Source organism: Centroberyx gerrardi, chromosome 15 (genome assembly GCF_048128805.1).
Source record: "Centroberyx gerrardi isolate f3 chromosome 15, fCenGer3.hap1.cur.20231027, whole genome shotgun sequence".
NCBI lineage: Eukaryota > Metazoa > Chordata > Actinopteri > Beryciformes > Berycidae > Centroberyx > Centroberyx gerrardi.
In genome coordinates, this window is record NC_136011.1 from 16,395,431 (window position 1) to 16,419,989 (window position 24,559).

The window sequence follows — 24,559 nt, forward strand, 5'->3', positions numbered from 1 at the left end:
CATGGGCAATGTTCTACCTAGAGGAATAGGCTAGTAGAGATGTACCTGCACATCCCCCCCCCCCCCCCCCCCCCCCCCCCCCCCCCGCTCTTCTCAGATCCCAGAGCCTGTGACAGTGATTTAAACGCACTCCGAGAGGAGGGCAACACAATGCTCCCTGACAGGATGCAATGTCCACAATCCACATCTTCTGCTCTCTGTTCTCTCATTTTCTTGTTGACTTATTTCTGTTTTCTTGTTGTCTTTCTCTGACTCACCCTCTGTCTCTCTGTCCCTCTCTTTTTCTCTGACTCACTATCTTTCTTTCCCTCTCTGTGAGCGGTTTCTTCTCTTTCCACATACTTAAATGGAGGGACACGCCAGAGAGACAGAGGAGGGTGATAGAAAGAGGGAGCGAGAGGGAGGGAGACAACAGGCCTTTTGTTGAGAAGTTGAGCATGCCCAAAGTGCCCAGTCAGCAGCTTGCTCTGTGTACAGCAGCCCAGGACATAGGCCAGTGGAGTGGGGGGGGGGGGGGGGGGGGGGGGGGGGGGGGGGGGCTCTCCCCTCTGTCGACCAGTGTCCCTGTCCCACTCCATAAACCACAGGGGACAGACAGAATGAGTTATGACCCTGACACTCTGTCACGACCGCTGCTCTTAAATATCTCCCATGGGCTGAACCTGGCCCCTCTCTCTCTCTCTCTCTCTCTCTCTCTCTCTCTGTGTGTCTCCGTCTATGTCAATGTCTGCCACTCAGTGACGCACACTGTCACTCTCCTCCTCGCCCCGCTCTCTTTCCCCCACCGCTCTTTCCTTCAACCCTCATTCTTTTTTTCCCTTCTTGCTCTGTTCCTGCTTTGTAGATGAAGCTATCAATCCGTCTGCTGTTAACCGATGTTCCGGCTTAGACGTGATGGATGACATTTCGTAGCACCGCATTTTATATGAGTTGTCGGTGTACATTTTATTACATTGCAGTGCCTCCGTATATCCAGCAAAGCGGGTTTGAGCAGAAACGGGGCAAGTTGTCTTTATGTTGTGTCGAAAGTGCTGCTGAAGGAACTAAATAGCATGCTGTTGAGTTGTAATTAGCAGTGTTGATGGCGTAGGCCCGCTTGTCAGTAATGTTGGTCAATAAATCTATCTGATCAAGGCCTCAGATGCAGGCTAATGAGAGGCTGACCTCTGTATTTTCACTGGGTCATTGGTGTTATTGTCCCAATTTAATCCCATTGATCTCTGATTGCCCGTTTGAAGTGTGAACACAACAGCCTTTTCAATGCCAACAGATCTAACATCTAATGCGGTTGTAAAAGCGGGGTGGCATGGAGTGCCCTTCACATGCACCTAAAAAGAGACAAATATGAATCACTCTTCTTTTCAGAATCTGAGTGAAGCGCAAAATTCTAAAATGGCCAAGGCGGATCAGCATCAAATGTGCTTTGGTTTTGTTTTTGTTTTCTTCCCTCCTCTTGCGCTAATTTCTGACAGCAGGTTTATCTTCATGCTGAGTGTACGACCACAGCCAGGAGGCAGTACTGTGGAACAGGACTTCATTACCATTTTACACATGTTCCTCCACTTCCTAATTACCCCACAAGGTAGAGGAAATGCCAGCATCTAAACGTTCGCCAGCACGATGAAGTCATGGAAATAAACAGAGCCTCGCTCCTCGTCTTGCAAGCCCCCGTCTACCAGGCTTTTTAATCTGTTGTGCTTCTTTCTGTCCCTCCTCTCCTCCCATCATGGTGTCCTTGCTTTCCACCACCCTTGATCTGCTCTACCTCTGCATCTTTCCTGCCTGCCCCTGCAGTTTGTCCGACCTCCCCCCAGTCTCTGGCTCGATCAGCAAATGAGGCTCTCAAGGTTTCTGCACCAGCTCAAAACTAAGATCATTATGAAGGTTGATGAGACCTTCAGCCCTATTCACAAAGGAAGCATCTCCCAGGTTTCTGCTTTCAAGGGTAGGCCAGGATCATTCGCAGTTTACTTTACACTCATAGCTGCAAAAATAATCTCGCCATGACATAATTCAAATGATGTGAGAAGCACAGTAGTAGTATGTTAACATATGCCATATGGTTAGGGTTACCAGTACCACGAGTGTATACAATTTTATTATGTGGTTATATAGGACTGCAATACAACAAAAAAAGTTTGTTGTTGCTCCTATCAATATTTGTATGTCACAGATTTTATACTATTGGTGATGTTATTATTGCAGTAGCAAAGTGTTAGGTCTGCATAATGATTACTTTACCTATAGCACGATTAACTTTTAGCTTGTAAGAATAGAACATGACAATTTTGTAGTGTAGCTTAATCACTGAATTATCTCAACACTATGAAAATGCTATCAGAAACAAGACAGTCTCTTCTAATATTAAAAATGAAAAGAATCACAGAGATTGTCCAAATTCCAGTAGTTTTCCACACAGACGGCCATGTCTTTATTTGGAAGACGTTCCAGACATCGTTCACCTTTTTGTTTTTGACCCAACCCTTGGCACAGCCAAGTTGTTCAAAAAGCACTTATGTCTCATTTATGCTGAGCTAGGGCTCTTCACAGAGAGAAGGCCCATTATGGCTTGCTGATAATAAGCTGGGCTGTGTTGCACGTGGGGGCTTTTCTGGACTTTGGTGCTGCTCAGCAGTTCTGACAGGTCTGCCGGGCTGAAGGCTAAGGGCCTTTTTATGTCTTCTCCACGCTTCTGTGTTTTTCTTGCCTTCATATCCCAGAGTGTTCCCACGGTATCCAAAATTACCATAGGGATGCATCTGAGGAAGATGCTGATGCTTTTCAGGTGTGTACGAAATACACTATTACAGCTCCCTTTTGAGACCTATTATGCCAAAGGGCAGATTTAGACCTATAAGTAAAAAGTAGGTGGGGTTAGACCATCGGCATAGATGGACATTGAGCTGTGAGTCGGGCACTGTGCGTGCAGTGGAGTAATCATAGCTCATGGAGTCATCATGTCAGATGTGTTTATGTTTATGCCGACTGTAGACTCTTTAAATGAAATGATCAATCCCTTATCCCGGCAGCCAGACTCCACTGGCTCATTGCCCAGAATCTTGGCTTGTGGTGTCATTGCCTCTTCAGAAGTTAGGTCTACCACATGGCTTTATTGGAAATCCCAGAGTACAAGAGAATAGGACGCTAACCTCAACTTAAAGTTTACATGGTTGGTAATGGGAGGTGCCTACTTGATAAAAACGGTTACATACCCACACTCAACCCTGTAACATTTGGATTAGGTGATGAATGATGCTGCCTGTCTGATGGTCTTGTAGATTTATGACAGTGTAGCCTCCTGATGTCCTCTGTAGTCACCATTTGTGGGTTAGTACATCATTCTTTTGACATCTGAATTGGGCTTCTGTATGTATGAATGCTCACCTTGGATTATGGCACAAAGGATTGCAACATCAAATCCTGTGTGTTGGTAAATAAGGTGTGAAGGAGTGAGGTGCAGGATACACCTGTGCAAGAAAGAAAGACGTTCAAGTGTCTTTCTCTCTTGCCTTATTCTCACTGCCTCACAGTTTGCCACCCTTCTTGTCACAGTCACCTTTCTCTCTGCTCCTGAGGCCAGTGGGGCTGCGATGGGAGGGGTTGGAGTTGGTTCAGGAAAACTACAGACAGTGCCCCCTCCCCTCCACTCCCACCCCTCCGCTCCCACCCTATCCCAACTATAGCCTCCACACTGTGAGCAGGACCACAGCCAGGGATATGCTGATTTAGAGGTCTGGGATGTAGAAGTAAAAGGGACATTCTGCTCTCTGGCCAAATGCCCACCAGCCCTTCAGCCCCACTTAAGCACACCATTACTCTGTAAAATGAGTTTTCAACCATATTATTAATAAATATGCTTTTATTTGCGCTTCTTTAGTTTACCGGCTGTGAAGTTAAGAACACAATAGGAGAAAGAGCGCACAGATTGTTTGGACTCTGCCAGCCTCTTGGTGTGAGACTTTTTTTTTTTTTCTTTTTTATTACTGCTGCTCACTGACAGTGAGAAGAGCTGACAGCGGCTAATAAAGAATAGCACACAGTATTATTTTTGGAATGCTAATGCTGTTCCTTAACCAAGTGGCCCTGAAAGTTTTGTCTTTCTCCTTCTTGGGAACAGAATGGCTGGCTGCATCAAATCCATAGTTTTAAGGCTTGTCAAGATGTTCAGATAAAGGGCCGTTTGAAGCGGCGGAGTCCGATCGCTCAGATAATCATACATGCTTTATGTTTTGGGGGACGCTTTCATTTTTTGGATAAGAGAATCTTCTGGAACTGTTGAATAATTTAGTCTCGCTCGACGGTGGAAGCCAGGCTCGCGTCTCTCTTTGATAAGGCACCGAGAACATGCTCTCCACCACCAGCCTCCCATCTCTTATGCCCTTTTTCTTCTTTTTCACCACGCTGCAGAATTTACAATTCCTCTCATCCAGATTCACCATGGCAACGTGTGTCATCTCGCTTTATGTGCTGGAGAACATAATCTGGTCGTCTGAAGCAACTGTTGGTTGCTGAGCGCATCACTCGAGGGAAAGGAGAGGGGAGAGAGGAGGGGAAGGGGGGCAGTGGAGCCCCTAGGGCAGAGCGAGGACTCCCCTGACCTATTTAAATCATGGAGACAGGCCTTTGTTATTATAACCTTCTGCTCTCTCAGGTCTCCCATTTGAATATTTCTCACCTTAGGCTTATATCTCAGTACAGTGTACCTCTTGGTGGAAGTCAGTAGCTGCTGCTTGCTCTGTATTACCATATCTAATGGCCCTTGATGAAATCTATGTGACGGCTGTAGCGTGTAGAGCCTCCCTCCCAGCGCATGGAGATGCAGTGTGTTTGTTGGAGAGGGTGTAACATTAACCTAGGCTATTCTGACTGTACCAGAGTGAACCTCCGCTCTGTCAGGATATATCCGTGTGTTAGAATGTAATGTGAATGTCAGATACGATTTCTCAGGTCTGATCTGTCCTGACTGACTGGCTTTTGGCGAAAGAGACAGGTGGATTCTCCTACAGATTAGATCCATGCGCTGCCCTAATGGATGCAGGCTTTATTGATGTGGTCAGCGTGTTTACAAATGATCAGCCTCATTGAAGGCGGCTGGTGCTAATTGCTATCGATGATTAAAACCCTGTTGGAAAAGGCTAATGCTGCCGATCCATCGACCATGCGATCGCCTGCCTGTATCTGATATGCAATCCATACTGCATTCATTGGTGTGCTTGCAGAGATAACTGTATCAGCACGCTCTGTACTGAACTAAATATGGGGAATTTTGATATGCATGTATAAGGTATTGCCCTTGTAGCCAAATAAGATTGTGTGACACTGAGGATTGTCCCAGAATTGCCCTGTTTTTTGCCCTGAATTTTAGTTGGTTGCTGAGTGGTGATGGTCCACAGTGGTGCAGATTACTGGAAATTTAATTTATCTTAGTGTTTTGGCTTTCAAATCACACAAAATACAATGTTCCAGAAGCTACATTGCTATTTCTGGCACAGAGCTTTGCTGACAATGTACTGTATTTTAAAATGACTTATCTTCCAGCTGAGCTGGCATAATACTTCTCAGCGGCTCAGGTCTTTACTATGAAACCTAGTCAGATACTTATTTCAAGAAGTCAGTCCTTGCTTTTTAATGCACCCAGGGAAATGAGCATGAGCGTTTTGCAGAGCTGTGTTGAGTGTGCAGAGAACTGATGCTGTGCAGCCCCAGAGTGGTTCTCATCATGTCTGATAGAACAATATGAAATCAAAGCTGTGTGCTTCGAGCGCTTCACAGAGTAAAAGTGTCGAGCATCAGGGAGCGTCAGAACAGATTAAAAGCCTTTCCTCCCTGCTCTTCTCTCCTTTTTTCCAGCGTATTTCTCCTTATTGCGCTTCCTCTTCGCCTCTCAAACGCCCTCCCTCCTTATCTCTTTTGCTACTTAGTTAGACTATCTCCTTTCATCTGTCCTCTTCACACTGCTCCATGCCTTTCCCCTTGTTTCCCCTCCTGCTCTCCCCCCCTTCCCCCTTCCCTCCTCTCCTCTGTCTGCGGGGCCTGAGATGGAGTGGCTCAGTCGCACAGAGCTCATAGTTAATTAGGCTTGGCCTTGTCACACATTGAGGGCTGGAGCCAGAGCTTTAGCTAAACCCAGTGGGGAGGCAAGGACAGAGATGGAGATCTGGAACAGTTGGCGTCAATCTATCGCCTGCTGCCGACAAAGCCAGCTACCATTCCCTTGCTGTATTAAAGCCGGTACACAGGAAGACGTTGTTCATGTGTTCGGCGTACATGTAACATGTTGCATGAGTATTTTCTCTCTCTCACTGTGCTGTTTATGCAGGTTCAAATCTATTATTCATCAGTGTACAATACAATATGCAATGCCTTCTGGAGTAAGCACAAGTCTAAGTTGTGTCTTTGGAAATTCTGTCAGCGTTGTCGGGCATGTTTATGTTGCCCTTTGGAGCAGGGACTTGGCTTGCAATATAATGGGGATCTGCATAGCCTCTCCCCCTATGGATTGCGGTAGCCTGTGTGAAATATCCCCCAGCTTAACGGTGTGTACAGCTATTCAGATGGAGAATCGGTCTCTCTCTCTCTTTCTCTTTCTCTCTCTCTCTCCATGTGCTTGACATAAAAAGAGAAAATCCCATTTCAGCCGTGACATTCTGCCTGTGTAGCAGAAACATACAGGGACTATACATCAAAGCAAGGCTGAGTGCACAGTGAGGGAGAGGAGGTATAATGACGATGGCAGTCTAGAGTGATAATATAGAACCACTAAGAAAGAATGTTGAAGTTATTACTCCAAGCGTATACCCTGCGCCAAATTCATTACAGAGCTGCAGGGAATATGAACCTCGCTTTGAAATATTCATTCCTCTGCACATTTTACAGGCAATTAATTCAGGCCAGTGCTTAATTGGTTAATCAATCTAGCAACATAAACCAATTTAAACTTGATTGGTTTCGGAGAAATAAGTTTTTGTCATCTTTAGTGTGTTTGCTTTCTGTCTAAATTGACCCTTTCTCTTGGCCTTTATCTCTTGGCAGGTTCCACATACAGCGTTCTCTCCACCATGCCCTCCGACTCAGAAAGCAGCAGCTCCCTCAGTAGTGTCGGTATGTATAATGTCGGTGTGTGTGTTGACGGGCCTGAGAATTTCTATACCATCTCTACAGCACACCAGTACAGTGAAACAGTTTGATAAACAGTTAGCTTTGTCTACATCATGACTTGTGGGATTGAGGCACACAGAAATGAGGAGATATTAGTTTGATTCCTGTTTGTCTGATGGGCTTCAGAGTTCAGGGATTCTGTGTTTTTTATTTTCTTTTGGTTAAGGGCCCGATAGCTCATTTGGTGCAATGGCAGAGAGAAAAACACTCTCCTGCTGTCCCCTTCTCTCCTTAAGGAAGTTTACCATGCTTGCTGTTCCCTAGTTTTGACAGGGGTCCAAATGACTCAGCTGTGTTACATAAACCTCCAAAAGGGCCAAAAGTTGAGCCAAAGATGAACATAATCCTCAGATTTCCTGCCCCAGTCCCTCTGCCATGGGTGTCCTGTTCTATGGACGAAACGTCCCTGAAAACTGACTGACTCCTTTTTTAGTATGATTTGGTTTTTTTTCTCAGAAGCTTTTTAAAGGCTATTGTGATCCACCTATTTGGCACAGAGTTAAGGAGACACAATAAATGAGGATGTCCTTAGTATCTGAACAGCAGAACCTCCTCAATTGAGATCAATGAGGCGGATTGCATTCTCAGTGTCAGGATGGGTAGAATGGAACCATCAGTTCTCCTAACAGGAACATAAAACCAGGGTAAAAAAAATGTCACCCAGGGAACAAGAGCATTGGAAATAAAGTATTTCAATGTAGGATAATAATCCTTTACAAAGACCTCAGATTCCTTGACATTCCAAACATGACTGTCTGCACAAGTGCTTAAATATAATAATAAAAAAAATCTCCGGAGACCTTGGTTTCAACCAGACAGAAAGTACCCGAAATACATCACCAAATCCAAATCCCATCTGAGATCTGCTCTCTGCCTTTCATTTTCCTGTGAGAGATTACTGGTGGCGTAGCCTCGTGAATCCAAGGTAATTCTCTGCAAATTTGCAGCAGATTGTCATGGAAAAATACCAGCAGATTAAATATGAATTTCACAGCGGGCATTTGTTGTGTTGACCATTTAATGTCATGTATTCAGAGTGTCTGGGTCTGCGCCTGACCTCTTCTGCCTTTTAACGCAGAATTGCTTGTATGCAAGGATACTTTTGGCCCTGAGATAAGGTGACCGACTCCCCTTGGTGGTGTCAGGTTTAATGCTCTCATTTCATTACTGCATGTCCGTACAGCTTAGACAAATTTAATTTAATGGCTCCTGGGCTAATGTATATTATGCAACTCCTGAATGATGATGCGCATTGATTAAGAATGTCCTTTTTCCCGATGTGTGTCGGTCAATAGTCCTAGCCTCCGGTAATGTGCTCACTGTCGCAGGTTCGCCCGTTAACGGTGAAGCGTCCTCCCCGCCCCCGGCCATGAACGACAACCGGCCATCCGGTGACAACCTGGACACCATCTTGTTCCAGCTCCGCCAAGTCACCCGGGAGAGGGACGAGCTCCGTAAGCGCCTGGCGCTGGCATCGCCCGGGACCACCTTCGACGACTGCAGGTGCAAACCCCGGCCCGCCTGCCAAGTTGTTTTTTTCTTTTCTGTCATACCTTATTTAGCTGATGTCTATGAATCTGTTTGCTGTGATTGTAGATGCTCTTTTTGCCTAAATGAAATACATCAGATCCAAGGTTTAACTATTGATTCCGACCTGAGATTCATTGCTCTCAATGCAGGCAAAGTTTATGATTGGTATGTTTACTCTCTAGGTTGTCACAGTGTGTTCCGGGTGCCATGTCATTATCTAATAATTCTCTGCTGTCAGGGATAATGTTGACTCTACCTGGGAGAGAGAGAGGACACTGACAAAACTGGCTGCTTTTTAAATTTGATGTGCTCCAGTTCCCAAATATTTCATACGCAGCAGATGATGGCAAGACTGCATGGAATAAAAGTTGCATATGCTAATGCCAACATCACACACAATGCATAGTTTTTAATGTCTATGCATGCATGTTTACAATTAATCAAATAACATTTCCTCCTTATCTTCATAAATTCTCATGCAAGGTGAAGTGTCACCACTTTCCTTGTTTTGTTCTGTCCTATCTGAGCTGGTGTTTGGCTGCATTTGCAGACGAGGTCGCTGGTTCGAGTGTTGATTCCTTGCTACTTGTCTCCTAAAGGCCAAATTCCAAAGCCAGCCACGACTATGAGCGTCTGAAAAGCCAGTGCATGAGGGCCATGGCAGACCTGCAGTCGCTCCAGAACCAACACACCAAAACACTCAAGAGGTGCGAGGAGGCTGTTAAAGAGGCAGACTTCTACCAGTGAGTATTTCTTATGCCATGTCTCTCTGTTTTTCTTTTGCTTTCCCGTTACTAATAAAGACCTCTAAGTCTTCAGTTTTAAACATTTAACTGCATTATTTAGTCGAAATGTGATGCAATTCCCTAGCCCTACTATAAGTTGTTTTGATTTCCATACAAAAGCAGTGTTGCTCATGTGTTGGCAGTCATTACCGAAGTGGAGTTGTTTAGGTGAGGGATGAACATTCTGTCACCTGCTGCTTTTTAGCGTAGAAATAATTAAGTTTTATTGCATGGTTTTACTGGAATACGAACAAAATAATGGCATGGTGTTTCAATTTACCTAATTGCAAGAACATCCCTTGGAGCTACAGCCGGTTTTCACATCGAAAGCGAATTAGCATTACGTAAAAACATGCATGCGGGTTTTAAAAGCTTGGAAATGGAGGCATTTATGTGATTGAATCATTCAGCTTAACAGCACATAGACCCAGGCTAAATTTCTGGAGCACAGACACTGAGCATATATTAGTTAGTTGATTGAAAACATATCTAGCTTCTCAAATTTCTCAAATATGATGAGAGGAAAAGATGAGTTGTCGAATTGTGTTGAGGTTACTTGCTAGTCAGATCAAGCAGACAGCTCTATATGAATATCACAGGTTCTTTGTGTGCTCTTGGCTAAAACTACTCTTACCAAAGTAAGCCTATGTTCAATCAAGTGTTAATCCTCAGTATTAAATCTAGGCATGTAAAGTTAGTATGTGCTGCCTAACATTTGTCCGCACTATACACAGAGGGAAGGCAGGATGAGATGGATGACAGGGATTATCACCCTGCTCCAAAAAGCCTGTGATTGTATGTAAGCCTCACTGTCCAGGAAAGCAATCAAATTGAATGGATTATGGTTCGCTAACCTCTGTTTGCACTCCAGTCATAAATTCAGAAGGGCAAACTTCCATAGTCTTCCCTTCTTAAATACTGTCCACAAATGAAATCGGTTCTGAAATTGGTTTCACTTTGACTTTTTTACTTGTCACCATATCGCCCGCAGAATGCCCTTGATGGATTGTAAGCTCCTGTTTACTTAATATCATCAAAGCTCCTGCTTTCTATTCTGTGTTTGGGTGTCTGCCAGCGTGTCTGTGCATGTGCTATGTAGCTGTACACACACACACACCTCTCTGTGTTTACTCCTTCTCCGCCCGCGCGTGTGGCCTCTCTCCGCAGCATGCTGCACAGCCGGGTGCTGAGCGAACAGTCGCAGCTGAAGGAGGAGATGGAGGCGCTCAGGAGGGACAACGCCCAGCTGGTCAGAGAGCACAACCACCTGAAACAGAACTGCGAGGAGCTCAAGAGACTGCACAGTGAAGACCAGAAAGAGGTGGCGGACCTCCGGCTGCAGCAACAACAGGTACACAATCCACTAACACACAGGTGTGTGTGTGTGGGGTGTATGAAGCATACAGCTCTGTCTGTAGTTAACCAGATATTGTTATGAGGGCAGGAATGGTCACCATAGATTTGCTGACATGACACTACAATGAGAGGCAATATTTGAAAGATGCACTATTGCCTATATTTATGTAAGAAATAAACACTTTTACAAAAATGTATTGCTCCAGTATTGCACCTTTTTTCTGTATTTGTAAGTCTTACATTTCACAGGAGTCCTTGGCCTCATCAAAGGAGGAATGCCTATTGTCCTCTATATACTGAGTACTGTGTTACAAGCTGTTGTATAAGGGTGCTGTGACCTGTATTGGGCTGCTGTGCAGTACTGTCTCACACAGCTCCCATGGGAACACTGCAGTGGCTGAGAGCGCAGGGCAGCCAAGCACAGGGAAATGCATACAGAGCACTTGTGAAAAGGGCAGGCATAGTAGAAAAGGGCTTTGGCTTGGGCAAAGGGCACATTGGCCCAAACCATGTAGCTACATGATCAGTGTGTGTACACACGCACACTCACACACACACACACACACACACACACACACACACACACACACACAGAGGCTGTGTTAAGACTAGGTCAATACTGCCCTCAGGTCAACCCAACTCTCCCAGGAATCACAAGACTATATCTGCAAGACCTGTAATTTATGAGACACTTTTCACATAATACTGAGGTAATTCTGCAGGCCAGCCAGTTTAGTTTGTTCTTCAGTGGCCTATTCAACAATGTTCAGGGACATGCTGAAATAGTTCTAGAAGTACAAATTTATAAAAGCCATTGTCTAGGCTGGCACTGGATTAGCTTGCACCTCACTGTCAGAATAGCACTATGTCTACCCATTGATGCCATCTGCTGCTTAGCTGGTGCACAGCAAATGCAGACCCAGTTCCATTTCATCTGGTGTCTCCACCCGCATGCTTTTTGATGACGTATTCCAGTATTTGAAAATATTTACTCGATGTCTGAGTGTCAACATTTCGAACGATAACAATATTTTTGTGATGACTGACTTGTCTTTGTCCTCGCCAGGTAATGAGGGAGAAAGGCTCATCGGAGGTGCTGAACAAGCTGTACGACACGGCCATGGACAAGCTGGAGGGCGTGAAGAAGGAGTACGACGCCCTGAGCAAGCGCTACAGTGAGAAGGTGGCCAACCATAACACGGACCTGAGCCGCCTGGAGCAGGCAGAGGAGGAGAACCGGCGGCTGCAGAAGCAGATGGATGCACTGCTCAAACAGCGCGACTCGGCCATGCACTACCAGCAGCAGTACTCCACCTCAATGAGGAGGTGATTGCACCATCACCTGCACACGTATAAAGAGAGCAAGACGCATGGGATAATATTAAGCGCGGTTATATTCCAGGAATGGCATGAATAACTTTATATGGGGATGTAGCAAATATGTTAGCTCAACGCCTTGCTGCCTTCCCCTCCCAGGTTTGATTCAGTGCAGCAGAGGAGGTGATGGGCCGACTCGTGCACACACATATAGAGACAAGTGCTGATATGAGGCACAGCTACACTCCAGCAGCAGCCGGCACACCATCATTTTATATGGGCATGTAATATAAATGTTCACTTAAACCCCCATCGCCTCCCTCTGCCCTCCCAGGTTTGATTCAGTGCAGCAGGAGCTGAACAAGTCGTCGGCCCAGAACAAGGAGCTGCAGAGGGAGATGGAGCGGCTGCAGTCAGAGGTGACGCGCTACAAGAACTTCCAGCTGAAGGCGGCCAAGGACTGCGAGAAGTACAAGGAGGAGCGGGACTCGGTGTTCAATGAGTATCGTCTCATCATGAGCGAGAGGGACCAGGTGATCAAGGAGCTGGACAAGCTGCAGACGGAGCTGGAGGCTGCCGAGGCCCGACTCAAAAACACCTCCTCAGAGAGGGTGGTGGCCAGCGAAGAGCTGGAGGCGCTCAGACAGGTATCAGGCTTAAGGATATATGTTGTTCATCACAATATCAATTTATATATCGTAATAGCTGCTGCAATCTTGAATATCCTCAGAGGCTGCTGGCCAGTGAGGAGATAAAGGCTCAAACCATTACTGCTTAGCATCAGCTGTCCATGTATTGATGTATCCATATCTTTCCATCACAAGTATATATGAAGACCTTCCCTCAAAAATGAGAGAGCCACAATTTTTTTTTTAAAAGTGACAAATATTCTCACAAACTGGCAAAAAACTGAAACAAATGATGGTACTTTTTAATGGATATTATGTAACAGAAGTCCTTGGTTGACAAAGTGATAACACTGTCATTCACTGGATCCAATATATTTTGCAGATATTGAATGAAAAAGTTTGAGTAATTTGTTTTCTAAAATGGATATATAGTGTTTTGGAATAGAACTCTTGATATCAATACACATCAATCACACCTTCCCCAAGAGGCTAGAAGCTGAAGTCTTGGAAACAGTTACTGTGCAGACAGATGATCCAGCTTTACTTCCTCCGTATCCTTCAATGCCCATCAATCTTTGTCAGTTTAAACCATTTCCTCTGTGAGAATGCTAGATCAGCCTGTCAGGTTGTCAGTTAAGTCTGTTCATGAATTAGGCCATGCATCCACTTGTCAGTCAATGGATCAGAGACCATTTTCAACCAGGGCACTACACCAAAATAGTCTAGCTCAGCCTCCTCCTTTTTGAAGAATATTTTCGAACACTCAGTAGACAGACAAAAGAGATTCATGACTGGTGTTGGATCACTCCGCATTGGCCCTCAGATCATTTTTATTCACATCGCATTAATGACTCATACTGCTGAAATGCCCTCATTCCATTTTCCCCCCTCTTTGTTCTGTGGCAGGAGTTGAACTCGTCACTGGTGGACCGCGACAGGGCAATCTGCGAGAGGAACGAGCTGCTGGAGAAGTACTGCCACGAGGTGAAGGACAAGGCCGAGGCCCAGAAGGAGCTGAGCCAGGCCTGCAAGGACATCGAGACGGTCCGGGAGGAGAGGGACGTGGCCCGCAAGGAGAGGACAGAGGCCATCATCCAAAGGGATCAGCTGCTCCGAGAGTACTACCAGGCCAGACAGGTAACATAAACACATGCACAGATATCAAAACTCCCCCCCCCCCCCCCCTTGCCCTAACCTGGATATGACAGTATCAAGTCAAAGGTTAGACACATGATAAAGAGCTTAGTGGATGCAGTAAGATGTCAATCGGTGGATTATGTCAGTGGACTGCCCCTAAAGCAGATTTAGGCCCTCAGCCAAATGCGACAGCATTTCACACCTCTACCAGTCCACCAGATGGCCCTCTCACAGCCCTTTTTGCAGGTTAAACATTCTTACACACAAATATCTGTGTACACCCCATGTCAGTCTTTGGGTGTTTTGAAAGGCACCCATATAAGTCTGGATATTGTCTTTCTTACAAGTATTTCATGTCAGTCTTCACAACAAAATCTAGGACCACTGCATCAAATAGAAATACATGTAGCACACTGGTCTCAAGATCACTGTGTAATCTTATGCATGTCTAATCAATGTTCTTAGAAACAAGACTCTGCCACACTGGACATGGAGCGGGCCAACAAGGAGATTGAGATGCTGAGGAAACAGTATGAGGCCATGTCCCAGGAGCTGAAGGAGGCCACACAGGAGGCTGAGGTGGCCAAATGTCGACGGGACTGGGCCTTCCAGGAGAGGGACAAGATAGTGGCCGAGAGGGAGAGCATTCGGTCAGTCTCCGTTTGGGTTTGTTAAAGACCTCTGACAGGCTCAGAGGGTGTGTCATTGATCTTAGAGAAACCCGCATACATTCTGTCAAGGACACTGGCTAATATCTGCTCTCCCTCCTCTCTTCTCTGTCCTTTCTCGTCTTGTCACCCCACTTCTCTCCTCCCCTTCCGCAGGACTCTGTGTGATAACCTGCGAAGGGAAAGGGACCGGGCAGTCAGTGATCTGGCCGATGCCCTGCGCAATCTGGACGACATGAGAAAGCAGAAAAACGACGCATCGCGAGAGCTCAAAGAGCTGAAGTGAGTCTTTGGCCTGGTTCTGAAGTAAACAGCTTCTGTGTTCATGGCTGAAATTATAGGAAAGCTACGAGAATAATATGAGCTATCTAAGGAAAATCCTTCTGTATTTGAGTGAGCAAGAACAATATTCCCTCTTCCCAGCCAACTCTGTGTGTCCTAGTGCTTTGTCTCTATAAGCTGTTGTACTTGGTGTGTGGCTAGGCATAAGCTGCGCTTCTCTGCCTTTGTGGACATCATGGAGCTCAGCTCAGTTGTTTGCCTGGCGCCATTTCTGCATGCCCAGATTAAAAATGTAATCCCAAAAAGCGTCAGTGTCTTGGACACACACATACTCGTGCGGGCACACACACACAGTTTCTGTTTCTCACTCTCTCTGGCTCTCTCCATGAGAACCTGCTTATATTGAGTTAAAAAGCTCCCTCTGCTGGCCAAAGTGTATATGCCATGATAGGGTCCATATATACAGTATGCAGTGTGCTGTGACTTTGAGAGATCCTCCTACAGCCTCTCTAAAGAACAATGTAAGATTGGGGTTTTAATGTCAAAGCCACCCTCAAGGCATGCCTCAGTAGGGCACCATATATCTTAGTGACAGCAGGGCATTGTGTGCATTCTACTTTTAGTTTTCTTATGAATAAATATAAATTTGACTGTCCAAACAACCCTGCAGAATGTTTGTTACTGTCAAAGAGGAGGTAGAAAATAGGTTAAGCGGATAGAAAGGGTTTGAGCTAAATTTCATTCCTCATAAATTGAATGGAAAAAGTGCGGTATTTTTTAAATTTCTGTAAGCCTCTTATCCCTGTAGCTGCAAAACTTCCTTAGTTCAATATGGATTCTGCATACATGAGGATGCATTCCATAATATTGTTTTGAGCACAATGAAGCAGCTGACTTGTTTTGGCATTTTTTTGTTACAAAAACTTCTCCCCATATAAAGAATGGTTTTTGTTTTTGTTTTTTTCCTTTTAGTCTTCTCTGCCCATCCTCTCAGGTGACTGACCTTTTGACTCTGTGTGCAATGTCCTCCTGTGTTTAGGGAGAAGATGGAGAGCCAGCTGGAGAAGGAGGCCCGGTTCTGTCAGCTAATGGCCCACAGCTCTCACGACTCGGCCATCGACACAGACTCCCTGGAGTGGGAGACGGAGGTGGTGGAGTTTGAGAAAGACAGGGTAAGACTAGTGCTCAACTCTCATTACCAGCAGTGATTCAGTGACACGCCAGTCTCCTGAGAGCCAGCAAAGATCTAAAGAATCCCACTAAACAAATTTTACAAATTTACCAAGTGACATTTGTATTCTTCTCTTCACAGGATGACATGGATTTGAAGGCACTTGGGTTTGATATCGCTGAGGGGGTAAATGATCCGTATTTACCAGGAGATTGTGGAATATTTGTTACAAGGGTGGACAAAGGAAGTATTGCAGATGGAAGATTAAGGTGAGAGTTCCCACAAGAAGCTATCCCACGCCCTCTTGTAGACTTAACAGTTCATTTCATTCCTCATCACCCTGCTCTGTTTTTTTTTCCCCAGAGTGAATGATTGGTTGTTGAAGATTAATGACATCGACCTGACCAATAAGGACAGGAAGCAAGTGGTGAAGGCGGTGCTTAACGGCGGAGGCTTGATCAACATGGTGGTACGAAGGAGAAAGTCCCTGGGAGGAAGACTGGTCACTCCTGTCCATATCAACCTCATGGGACACAAAGGTATAATATAGTGAAAAATGATTCGGCTTGCTCGCGTCTAACTGCCTCGACACAACAACTTTGGGTTTGGATAAAGTGGCTAATAAGTAGTTCAAATGGATCTGTATACTTTCTATGGTCCTTTTACTATTGTTTGTTACTCCATGTTCTTCTCTGCGTCCCAGACAGTGGTATTGGTCTGGAGAGCGGGGTGTTTGTTACTGCCATCGTCCAAGGCAGTCCGGCAGCCAGGGAAGGCTCTCTGACAGTTGGAGACAGACTGATCGCTGTGAGTCAACGTCAGCTTCTTTAAAATCCTCTTTTTTTTTTTCTTCCTGCACATCCACCATAGTAACAGCTCACACAGGTTTCCTGGGCTTTCTGAGCCAGACCTTGCTCCGTTCCAATATCCACACTCCAAACCCAGATAAGACAGGATTTGCTTGAGTATGTGAAATAGAAAAAGTAGAAAGTCTCCTCCTTTTTGATTAAATCCTCAAACACTGTTGCAGCTTTGGAGGGCTAGGTGGAGCTGTCCTCGCACGCACAGCCGCAATATATCCACACTTCAGAGTTGGGGAATAGGAAAGGGAAGAGACAAGTGTCAGAAATGGAACTGCGCATCTCCAGCTCTGTCTTTGAAAAGTGACCTTGGCTCTTATCCTTATCCTAACCTGCCAGCAGCTGCAGAAATCTTAATCCCCTCCTGTTAGTTCAAACTTAAGTGTGCACTACTTAATAAAACCAGAGGACTTGGATATCTCTCTGCTCACCTTTTAGCAGCGTAGCGGCCGCATCGCTTTAGCCAGGAGAGCTGATATGGCAGATGATAGCTCAGCTGCAACAGCAATTAGCAATGGTAAGAACAGATGACGCGTTAAGAGATCTTAATCGTGGAAGTGTATCGTATTATATCATGCCCTTGTGGCTGTTAATTACATTACCGTATCAGGTTATATATAACTTATTAAATGCTTAATTGTGTTTGCAAAAGAAGAGATTGAGTCCAGAGTGCTGAATCCATAATCAAATATGCATGGGCTGCAATTTAATGTCCGCAGCTCAACCCCATGGCTCAGAGGTGAGAGCTTCTTTTTCCCGACTGAAGAACATATATCAGAAGTCTTCTAGGTTATTGCAGAAAGTTCTGTCGTCGACCTTATTTCATAAAAAAGTCCCCTTTCCATCTCTGTCCAGTAGTATTTTTAAAATGCCTCTCAAGTCGAGCCTATTGTGATGGAAATGTGCGGATTGCAGTGTGAGGGTTCTTTAGATTGAAAAACGGCTGGCCTAGATTTCTTGTGGTTTCCCTGCTGCAGCAGAGTGAGACACGTCTCCGGCCCCAGGCACTCTCATGTACAGGAGATATATCCCCTGTATGTGTCTGCAGAACAGACGTGTATCCAAGATATTAACACCCCCCCCCCACATACACACACAACACAAAGGGAAATCAAAACAATAACAAATGCATCATTGTACTATTGAAATAAAGCCCTGTCCTTATTTCCAGTGTCTTTCTCTACTCCCCAGATAAATGGTATTGCTCTGGATAACAAATCCGTAACGGAGTGCGAAGCTCTGCTGAGGAACTGCAGGGACTCTATCAGCCTCTCTCTTATGAAGGTGGGCCACAGTCATCTCCCTCTCCGAGCTCCTTCACCACTTCACTTCTGCTGGAAATCTTCAAGGGCTGCTTTGACTTTCGCTTGGCCTAGATAGCATTTTTCCAACTTTACCTGCTACAGTTTGTTACATAGTGAACTGGGGCTCCACATTTGATACTTTTGCGTTTGAATTGAGAACCAATGCTGTGGTTTGTTGCAATATGTAATTTAAAACCCCCCAGAGCCCTGTTGATTTAAGAAGGATTGGTAATGCTAGTTTTCTGCAGCTCATTCCTTCTTCTGTCCTCCCCACAGTTCTTCCCTCACAGCACGTCGGGCCAGAACATCTTCGAGAGCCTGCGCGAGTCATCGGAGAAGTCCAACGGGCGCGTTCACCTGTCCGAGGTTCACTCCCGGAACAGCCGCAACCTCAAACACAACAGCTCCACGCAGACTGACATCTTCTGCCCCGATGTTGGCAGCGCCAGCACCAGTAGCATCTCCGGGGAGAGGAGGAAGGTCAGAGGTGAAGCCGATGAGGTGGGGGTGTACGGGGACATCAGGAAGCCCTTCTCCACAGGCTCCCTCCACGCCACTAGCCTCCGGCCCGCCTCTGACTTGGGTACTGGCCGCTATGGCCCCAGCGCCTTCCAAGAGTGCTGCCCCTACACCAAGGCTCCTTCCTCCTTGCCCTATGACCCCGTCTCTCCCTCAGACTGCATCACCGTGGAGACCACCCTGGAGAAGAAGCACAGCGGCGGCACGTGGCCAAAGGTAATGGTGGGGGGCATGTCCGTAGCGCCAGATAACACCAGTCCAGTCACAGCAGCAACCCAGCTGTCCATCTACAAATCGCCCAAGCAGAGGAAGTCCATCTTTGACCCAGACACCTTCAAACGGCCCGAAACGCCCTCCTCGAAGATGGAGTACATGGCGGCCAATCAGATAGCGGCTGTAGCTGCTGCAGCGGCTTCCCACTCCCCACAGCCTTCGAAGACAGAGTCCCTCTCCTCCTCATCCACCCCCACCCCTCCTACCCCACCCACTCGCAGCGACTCCTTTAAATTCAAACACAAACATCAAAGCAGTTCCGCCTCCGACTGCACCATCACCTCGGACGGCAAGGGAGAGGCCGCCATCTCCATGGCAGTAGGAGAGAGTAGAGAGAGGAGCGAGCGGGAAAGGGACAGGAATGGAAACCACTACTTCCTGGACGGCAAGGTCCTGACCTCAAGGAAGTCATGTGACGAGGACATCGGCCGAACCAGAGGCGAGGAACCAGAAGTGAAGAGACCGCGGCCTAAATCTGCCCCCGCCCTCCGACGCAGGATGACTCCCCAGACTATCACCCTCCCCACCTTCCAGGTGAGTTCGTTTGAGACCTCAAAACCAGATCTAGAATCTTAATTTAGTACATTTGCACTAAATAGTTCCTCTGTGAATTTCTGAAAAGCTTCTCCTTCCACTGCAGTACCTGCACCGATTCAGGCCAGTTTGATCAGTAGCTTCTCTGATGAAGAGATGAGGACAGGATGCATTTGAGAACTGTTCAAATTCAAAATGGGGCCAACATTTCAAATCATCCCAGTGGGCCAGAAAAAGCATATCCATTTTGTAATAGAATTTACAGCCCTGTCGGAGTTATGCCTCTGGGCCTTGCCTCTTAGCCAGTGTGTCGGAGTGATTGATACCTCTGCACTGGAACAGCCACCCAACCCAGAAAGCTGAGTCAGTGCCTGGGGCTCAGACAGCCTCGCCTGGCTACCTCCTCTGGCCCCGGAGCATACAGGAGAAAGAAGCGGGGATACACTCCCGTTTTATCGTTTTGGGATCATGTTCATGCTGTCACTTCTCTTATATGGGGCTTGTCTCCAGCAAGGGGCTGAGGATTGCTCCCTGAGAAATAATGGTGTTTTGTTACCCTGTTGGGAAAATTGTGACCATTTCTTTATCTGTCGGTCGTCACAGAGCTACTCCAATGATGAGCATTCTCCAGAGCCCAGAGACATGCTGCGCTCCTCCCCCAACCGCTCCCACAGGCACAGCGTAGGCTTCGTCCCCACAGTCTACAATGGCACCCTACCTCCTAGTGAGTTTCTCACATGCTTGTGCACACAACACTTACATAGACACACACTTACATATTTATGAAAAAATATACACTACCAGTCAAAAGTTTGGACCTACCTGATTGAATGTACTATGTTTTCCATTGTCTTAAAGCCATTTTGATCTAAAGGCTTATGCTTAAATGCTTGAAATGTGTTTTATAGACAAATATAAATAGTGAAGTTGATGTCCATGGATGAATTTCTTTCCAAAGCCTTTGCCTTTCCATCTAGGCAAGTGGTGGCTACTTTTAAAGAATCTAAAATATAAGATAGTTTTAATTTGTTTAATGCTTATTTGGTCACTGCATAATTCATTTGTGTTATTTCATAGTTTTGATGTCTTTACTATTATTCTAAAATGTGAAAAATGGTAAAAAATAAAGAGAAATGCATGTGTCCAAACTTTTGACTGGTAGTATACATATTTACCTATTCATTTAAAAGAAAAAAACAATCATCAGAGATTTCCTCCTCTCTAACATGATGTGTGTGCTCTGTCATGTCAGATTCAGCCCACCGGGGTCTGGCTCCTTGCCCTGCCGTGACGGCCGTGATGAGGAACCCAGTGTACACAGTGCGCAGTCACCGCGTTCACACTAGCAACTGTCCCTCTGTCGCCTCCCAGATCTGCCACCAGCACACCCACACCAGGTAACCACCTGACACACACTCGTGGTTTTCTTGACCCGTGCTTCAAAACCGATGGTTCAGGTCAGGGGTTCTTACATTGTTGGTTCATGGGTCAGTTTCTGGAGGGTCCTCGCATTGTTAAGGTGACTAGTATGTTTGAATGAACAAAATCACTTAATTTAATTGGGGTTAGGGTTGAAAATAATCTGCTTCTTACTGTTGCTTGTTATTGGGGATGGGACGAAAGTTTAATGACAACAAAGCGTGACTGTGCAGAATTATGTTTATTGCTGAGCCACAAATCTTTCTAGCAATGTCATTGACTTGCTAGACTGTAAACAATTTAAAAATGTCATTACATATTGCAAATTATGTAATTTCGATAGAGAGCTTGTGAAATTGTGAAAATGTAGCTAATATTGCAATTAATTTTTTCTGCCCCACGATACATATTGTCACATTTTTGTATTAAATTTCGATATATCGTCCCTTCCCTACTTGTTATGTATTTGCATTGTGTTAGATTTAGGTCAGTCCATCAATTTAATTTCAAATTGTGAGATGTCTTTTAAGTGCAAAATAAAGCCCGCATGAACATTGTATGCATCATTTTTTGTGTGTGTGTTCTAAGGTTATGTTTTTTTTTTTTTAATGTTTTTTTTGTGTCTGCAGCCCGCAGCACCAGGGTCGCCTGAGCCTGGACCTGAGCCAGCAGAAGCGTGCAGGCGACTACTCTGAATCGTCGTCCTCGTCACGCAGCAGCAGAGCTTCACACGGTACAAACTCACTGCCCTCCAGCGCACGGCTCGGTCAGTCTGACACACACGCACGCACGCACATACACACAAACGGCACACACTCACGTTCCCTTTGTCTTCTCACATGTTCTGTCACAGCACTCAGTACTGTATCGTCTCTCCTTGTGACAGGTTCTTCCAATAACGTCCAGTACCGCACAGAGAGGATCAAAATCCCCTCCACTCCCCGCTACCCTCGCTCCATGCTGGGCTCAGACAGAGGTATTGTATCCCCCATTTTTAAAAAAAAAAAAAAATACTCATGACAGGATTATTAAAACACTAAAAACCCTTTGGATTAAACTGCAAGTCTGCAACTATAGTTGAAGCTGTAGGTTTTCCCTTCACCTTCATGTTTCCCAACACACAGTTCTGCTGTAACTCAAGCATGCTGGCTGTGTAGTAAGATATCAATTTTTGTTTAAATTTTCTGTTTGAGGTTTTACAACCTTTAAGTTTGGCAGAAGGAAATTGATCGCTCAAAAAGCAGCAACCTTAAATCCTCAGGGGAACAGTAAAGGTGGGAGTCTCATGGAAACACTTGGTTTAACCAGTATTGATCATCAGTCTAAGCAGCTCACTCACATGTTTGTAACCTTGTTTCAGCCTCTGTAGCCTCTGGTTACTGCTGAGTAATGAAACTTAGACCTCCTTTACACCTGCCGTTAATGCATCCTATATGGCTGGATTGTGCTCAGATAGAGCAATAATGGATCCCGGTGTAAATGTACCCAAGAGCATTGAAGATCTGATTACCCAAACTTCCTCTGAAGGTGGTCAGAGACATATTTGGCCACATTAACAACAAAGAGTGAATGCAATGCGTCTCAATTCACAGACAGCAACTGCAAAAAAACGTTGCAGGTCTAACCAGGAAGCAAATGCAAATCAAACGGGTGGCAGGCAGCTCAGATAGCAACATCCTTGTGAAAAATGGACTGTCAGGGTAATCGTGGATGGGGGACAAGTGAAATCAGGTGTTTGCTGTCCTTTTTTGAAGGCTGTATACATTACAAAAGGATGTGACGTGCATGGCAATCTGCATTTTGCAAGGCAAAGAGAAATCGGGTTTCAATGTGTATACCAGAGATGCCTTTTAATGTCAGATGTAAATCTAATCCAACTAAATCTGATGATGATGATAATAATACTAAAAAACTTTATTTATAGAGCACTTTTCTTAACACAAGTTACAAAGTTCTTTACAGAAACAAAATATTAATGTCAAAAGGGCCTATTGGACACATGTTAAAGTCCACATGAAATGAACTCCCATTGCTTTTACTTCCTGGAAAACAGTATCTTTAATGGTGACCTCATGCTGCACCAGTAGACTTGAATACAAATTCAAACCAGTAAAACCAACAACCCGGCCCCTCCACCCCTCCCATCAAATAAAACTGCCTTTCTCTCCCTGGCTGATTTTCCATTGGTTTAGACTTTTTAATGATCCCTCACTGTGTTATGTCCCGCCCAAAGTAAAGATTCCATTTCATGGGGTCTTTAATGGCAGTAGTACAGGGGGCCTTAGACCTTACTCGCCCTTATTCTGTTCTTTTCTGCACCTCTTTCCCTCAATCCAGGCTCTCTGTCCCACTCAGAGTGCAGCAGCCCCAGCCTCATCACTCCTCCTCAATCACCACTCAATCTGGAGACTTCCTCCTTTGCCAGTAGCCAATCACAGGGCTCCATTTCCACGTTACCCCGGATCTCCGTTAGCCCTGTGCCCATAGGGGAGCGCAGGAAAGACAGGTATGGCAAAAAATGGTGTATAAATAAACACTGAAGAAAGTTATAGGCAGTTTTTGTTTGTGTGATTGGCTGATAACTGATCCAATCACTGAATTCTTTTTTTTTTTTTTGGAGAACAGTGATCCCATCGGCGATAGAGTATGCATTTTACTCAGACTTCAGCATTAATAGTAAAATTCCAATATAGCACTGTGTTTAACAAATTGTTCTCATGGCTGCTTGATATATCTGTGTGTAAATAAATCATAGGTTTTATCCAAACAAAGTAATAATGTAAGTGTGTGCTTGATGACTGAGGTGCTTACACCTATTGCCACTGGTAGTGCATGAAAATGAATTGCGGCAGCATAGGCTCTGCCTTCTGTCCAGTATATAAACTGGTTCTAATCTATGATCATAGGTTGTGAAATTCAAAACACAATGTCAGAAATGAACGGTCAATGCCAAATGGACGACATGTTTACACTAGTAATGTTCTGCTGACTGCCACAAATACTGGCTCATACTTTTATGGCATACATTTGACCATTTTCCTGATCCGGCAATTGAAGCTTTTTGATCAGGCAATTGAAACGATGACCTGTTTCAAACTGATTATATTATTATCGGCTGATTATGATCAGTGGCCGATTGATCGATGCACCCCTAGTTATAGGAGGAGGATACTGAGGAAATGTTTCTAGAGATGGTGTTGTAGGTGAATGATGGAGAATATGATAATAATGGTCAATTCAGAAATGGGTATGATATCTCCATCTGCCCTCAGGGATCCTATGTCAAATGGGGTTGCCAGGCAACAGGTCTATCTTAGTCAGAGCTGTGCAATCCCTCATAAAAATTCAGTTAGAAAAAAATGAAAATTCTTTAATACTTTTATGGAAGCCTACTGCAGTTTCCAGGAGCAGTAGTGATCTGCCAGTGTGTTGCTATCATTTTTCTGTATTCTTCCTCCTCTGCTTCCATGCAACTTGTTCTATTTTTTTCTCCTACATTTCTGTCCCGTTTTTGTATCTCCACACCTCACTGTCTTCTACACTGTTTCCTTTTCCTGTCTTCTCTCTCTCTCTCTCTCTGTACGGTTTCTCTCCTCCATTCTCCTCCTTTATCTTCC

At 45.2% G+C, this 24,559-nt stretch overlaps 1 protein-coding gene across 5 annotated transcripts in view; it reads left to right on the forward strand.

Moving 5' to 3' along the window:
- The window catches only part of dlg5a (discs, large homolog 5a (Drosophila)), a 41,541-nt gene that overhangs the window by 3,737 nt on the left and 13,245 nt on the right, over positions 1-24,559 (forward strand). For 2 of the 5 annotated variants that reach the window (XM_071918116.2, XM_071918117.2), the window contains exons 2-21: positions 7,033-7,101; positions 8,487-8,661; positions 9,288-9,431; positions 10,641-10,824; positions 11,896-12,155; positions 12,481-12,793; positions 13,682-13,912; positions 14,378-14,562; positions 14,737-14,862; positions 15,902-16,034; positions 16,175-16,302; positions 16,397-16,572; positions 16,737-16,840; positions 18,085-18,177; positions 18,474-19,523; positions 20,127-20,247; positions 20,776-20,920; positions 21,572-21,708; positions 21,829-21,918; positions 23,280-23,448. In XM_071918116.2, the coding sequence (XP_071774217.2) occupies positions 7,033-7,101; positions 8,487-8,661; positions 9,288-9,431; positions 10,641-10,824; positions 11,896-12,155; positions 12,481-12,793; positions 13,682-13,912; positions 14,378-14,562; positions 14,737-14,862; positions 15,902-16,034; positions 16,175-16,302; positions 16,397-16,572; positions 16,737-16,840; positions 18,085-18,177; positions 18,474-19,523; positions 20,127-20,247; positions 20,776-20,920; positions 21,572-21,708; positions 21,829-21,918; positions 23,280-23,448 (4,033 nt within the window). The remainder of the gene's footprint in view (positions 1-7,032; positions 7,102-8,486; positions 8,662-9,287; positions 9,432-10,640; positions 10,825-11,895; positions 12,156-12,480; positions 12,794-13,681; positions 13,913-14,377; positions 14,563-14,736; positions 14,863-15,901; positions 16,035-16,174; positions 16,303-16,396; positions 16,573-16,736; positions 16,841-18,084; positions 18,178-18,473; positions 19,524-20,126; positions 20,248-20,775; positions 20,921-21,571; positions 21,709-21,828; positions 21,919-23,279; positions 23,449-24,559) is intronic. The other 3 variants (XM_078288757.1, XM_078288756.1, XM_078288758.1) reach the window with 3 other exon arrangements.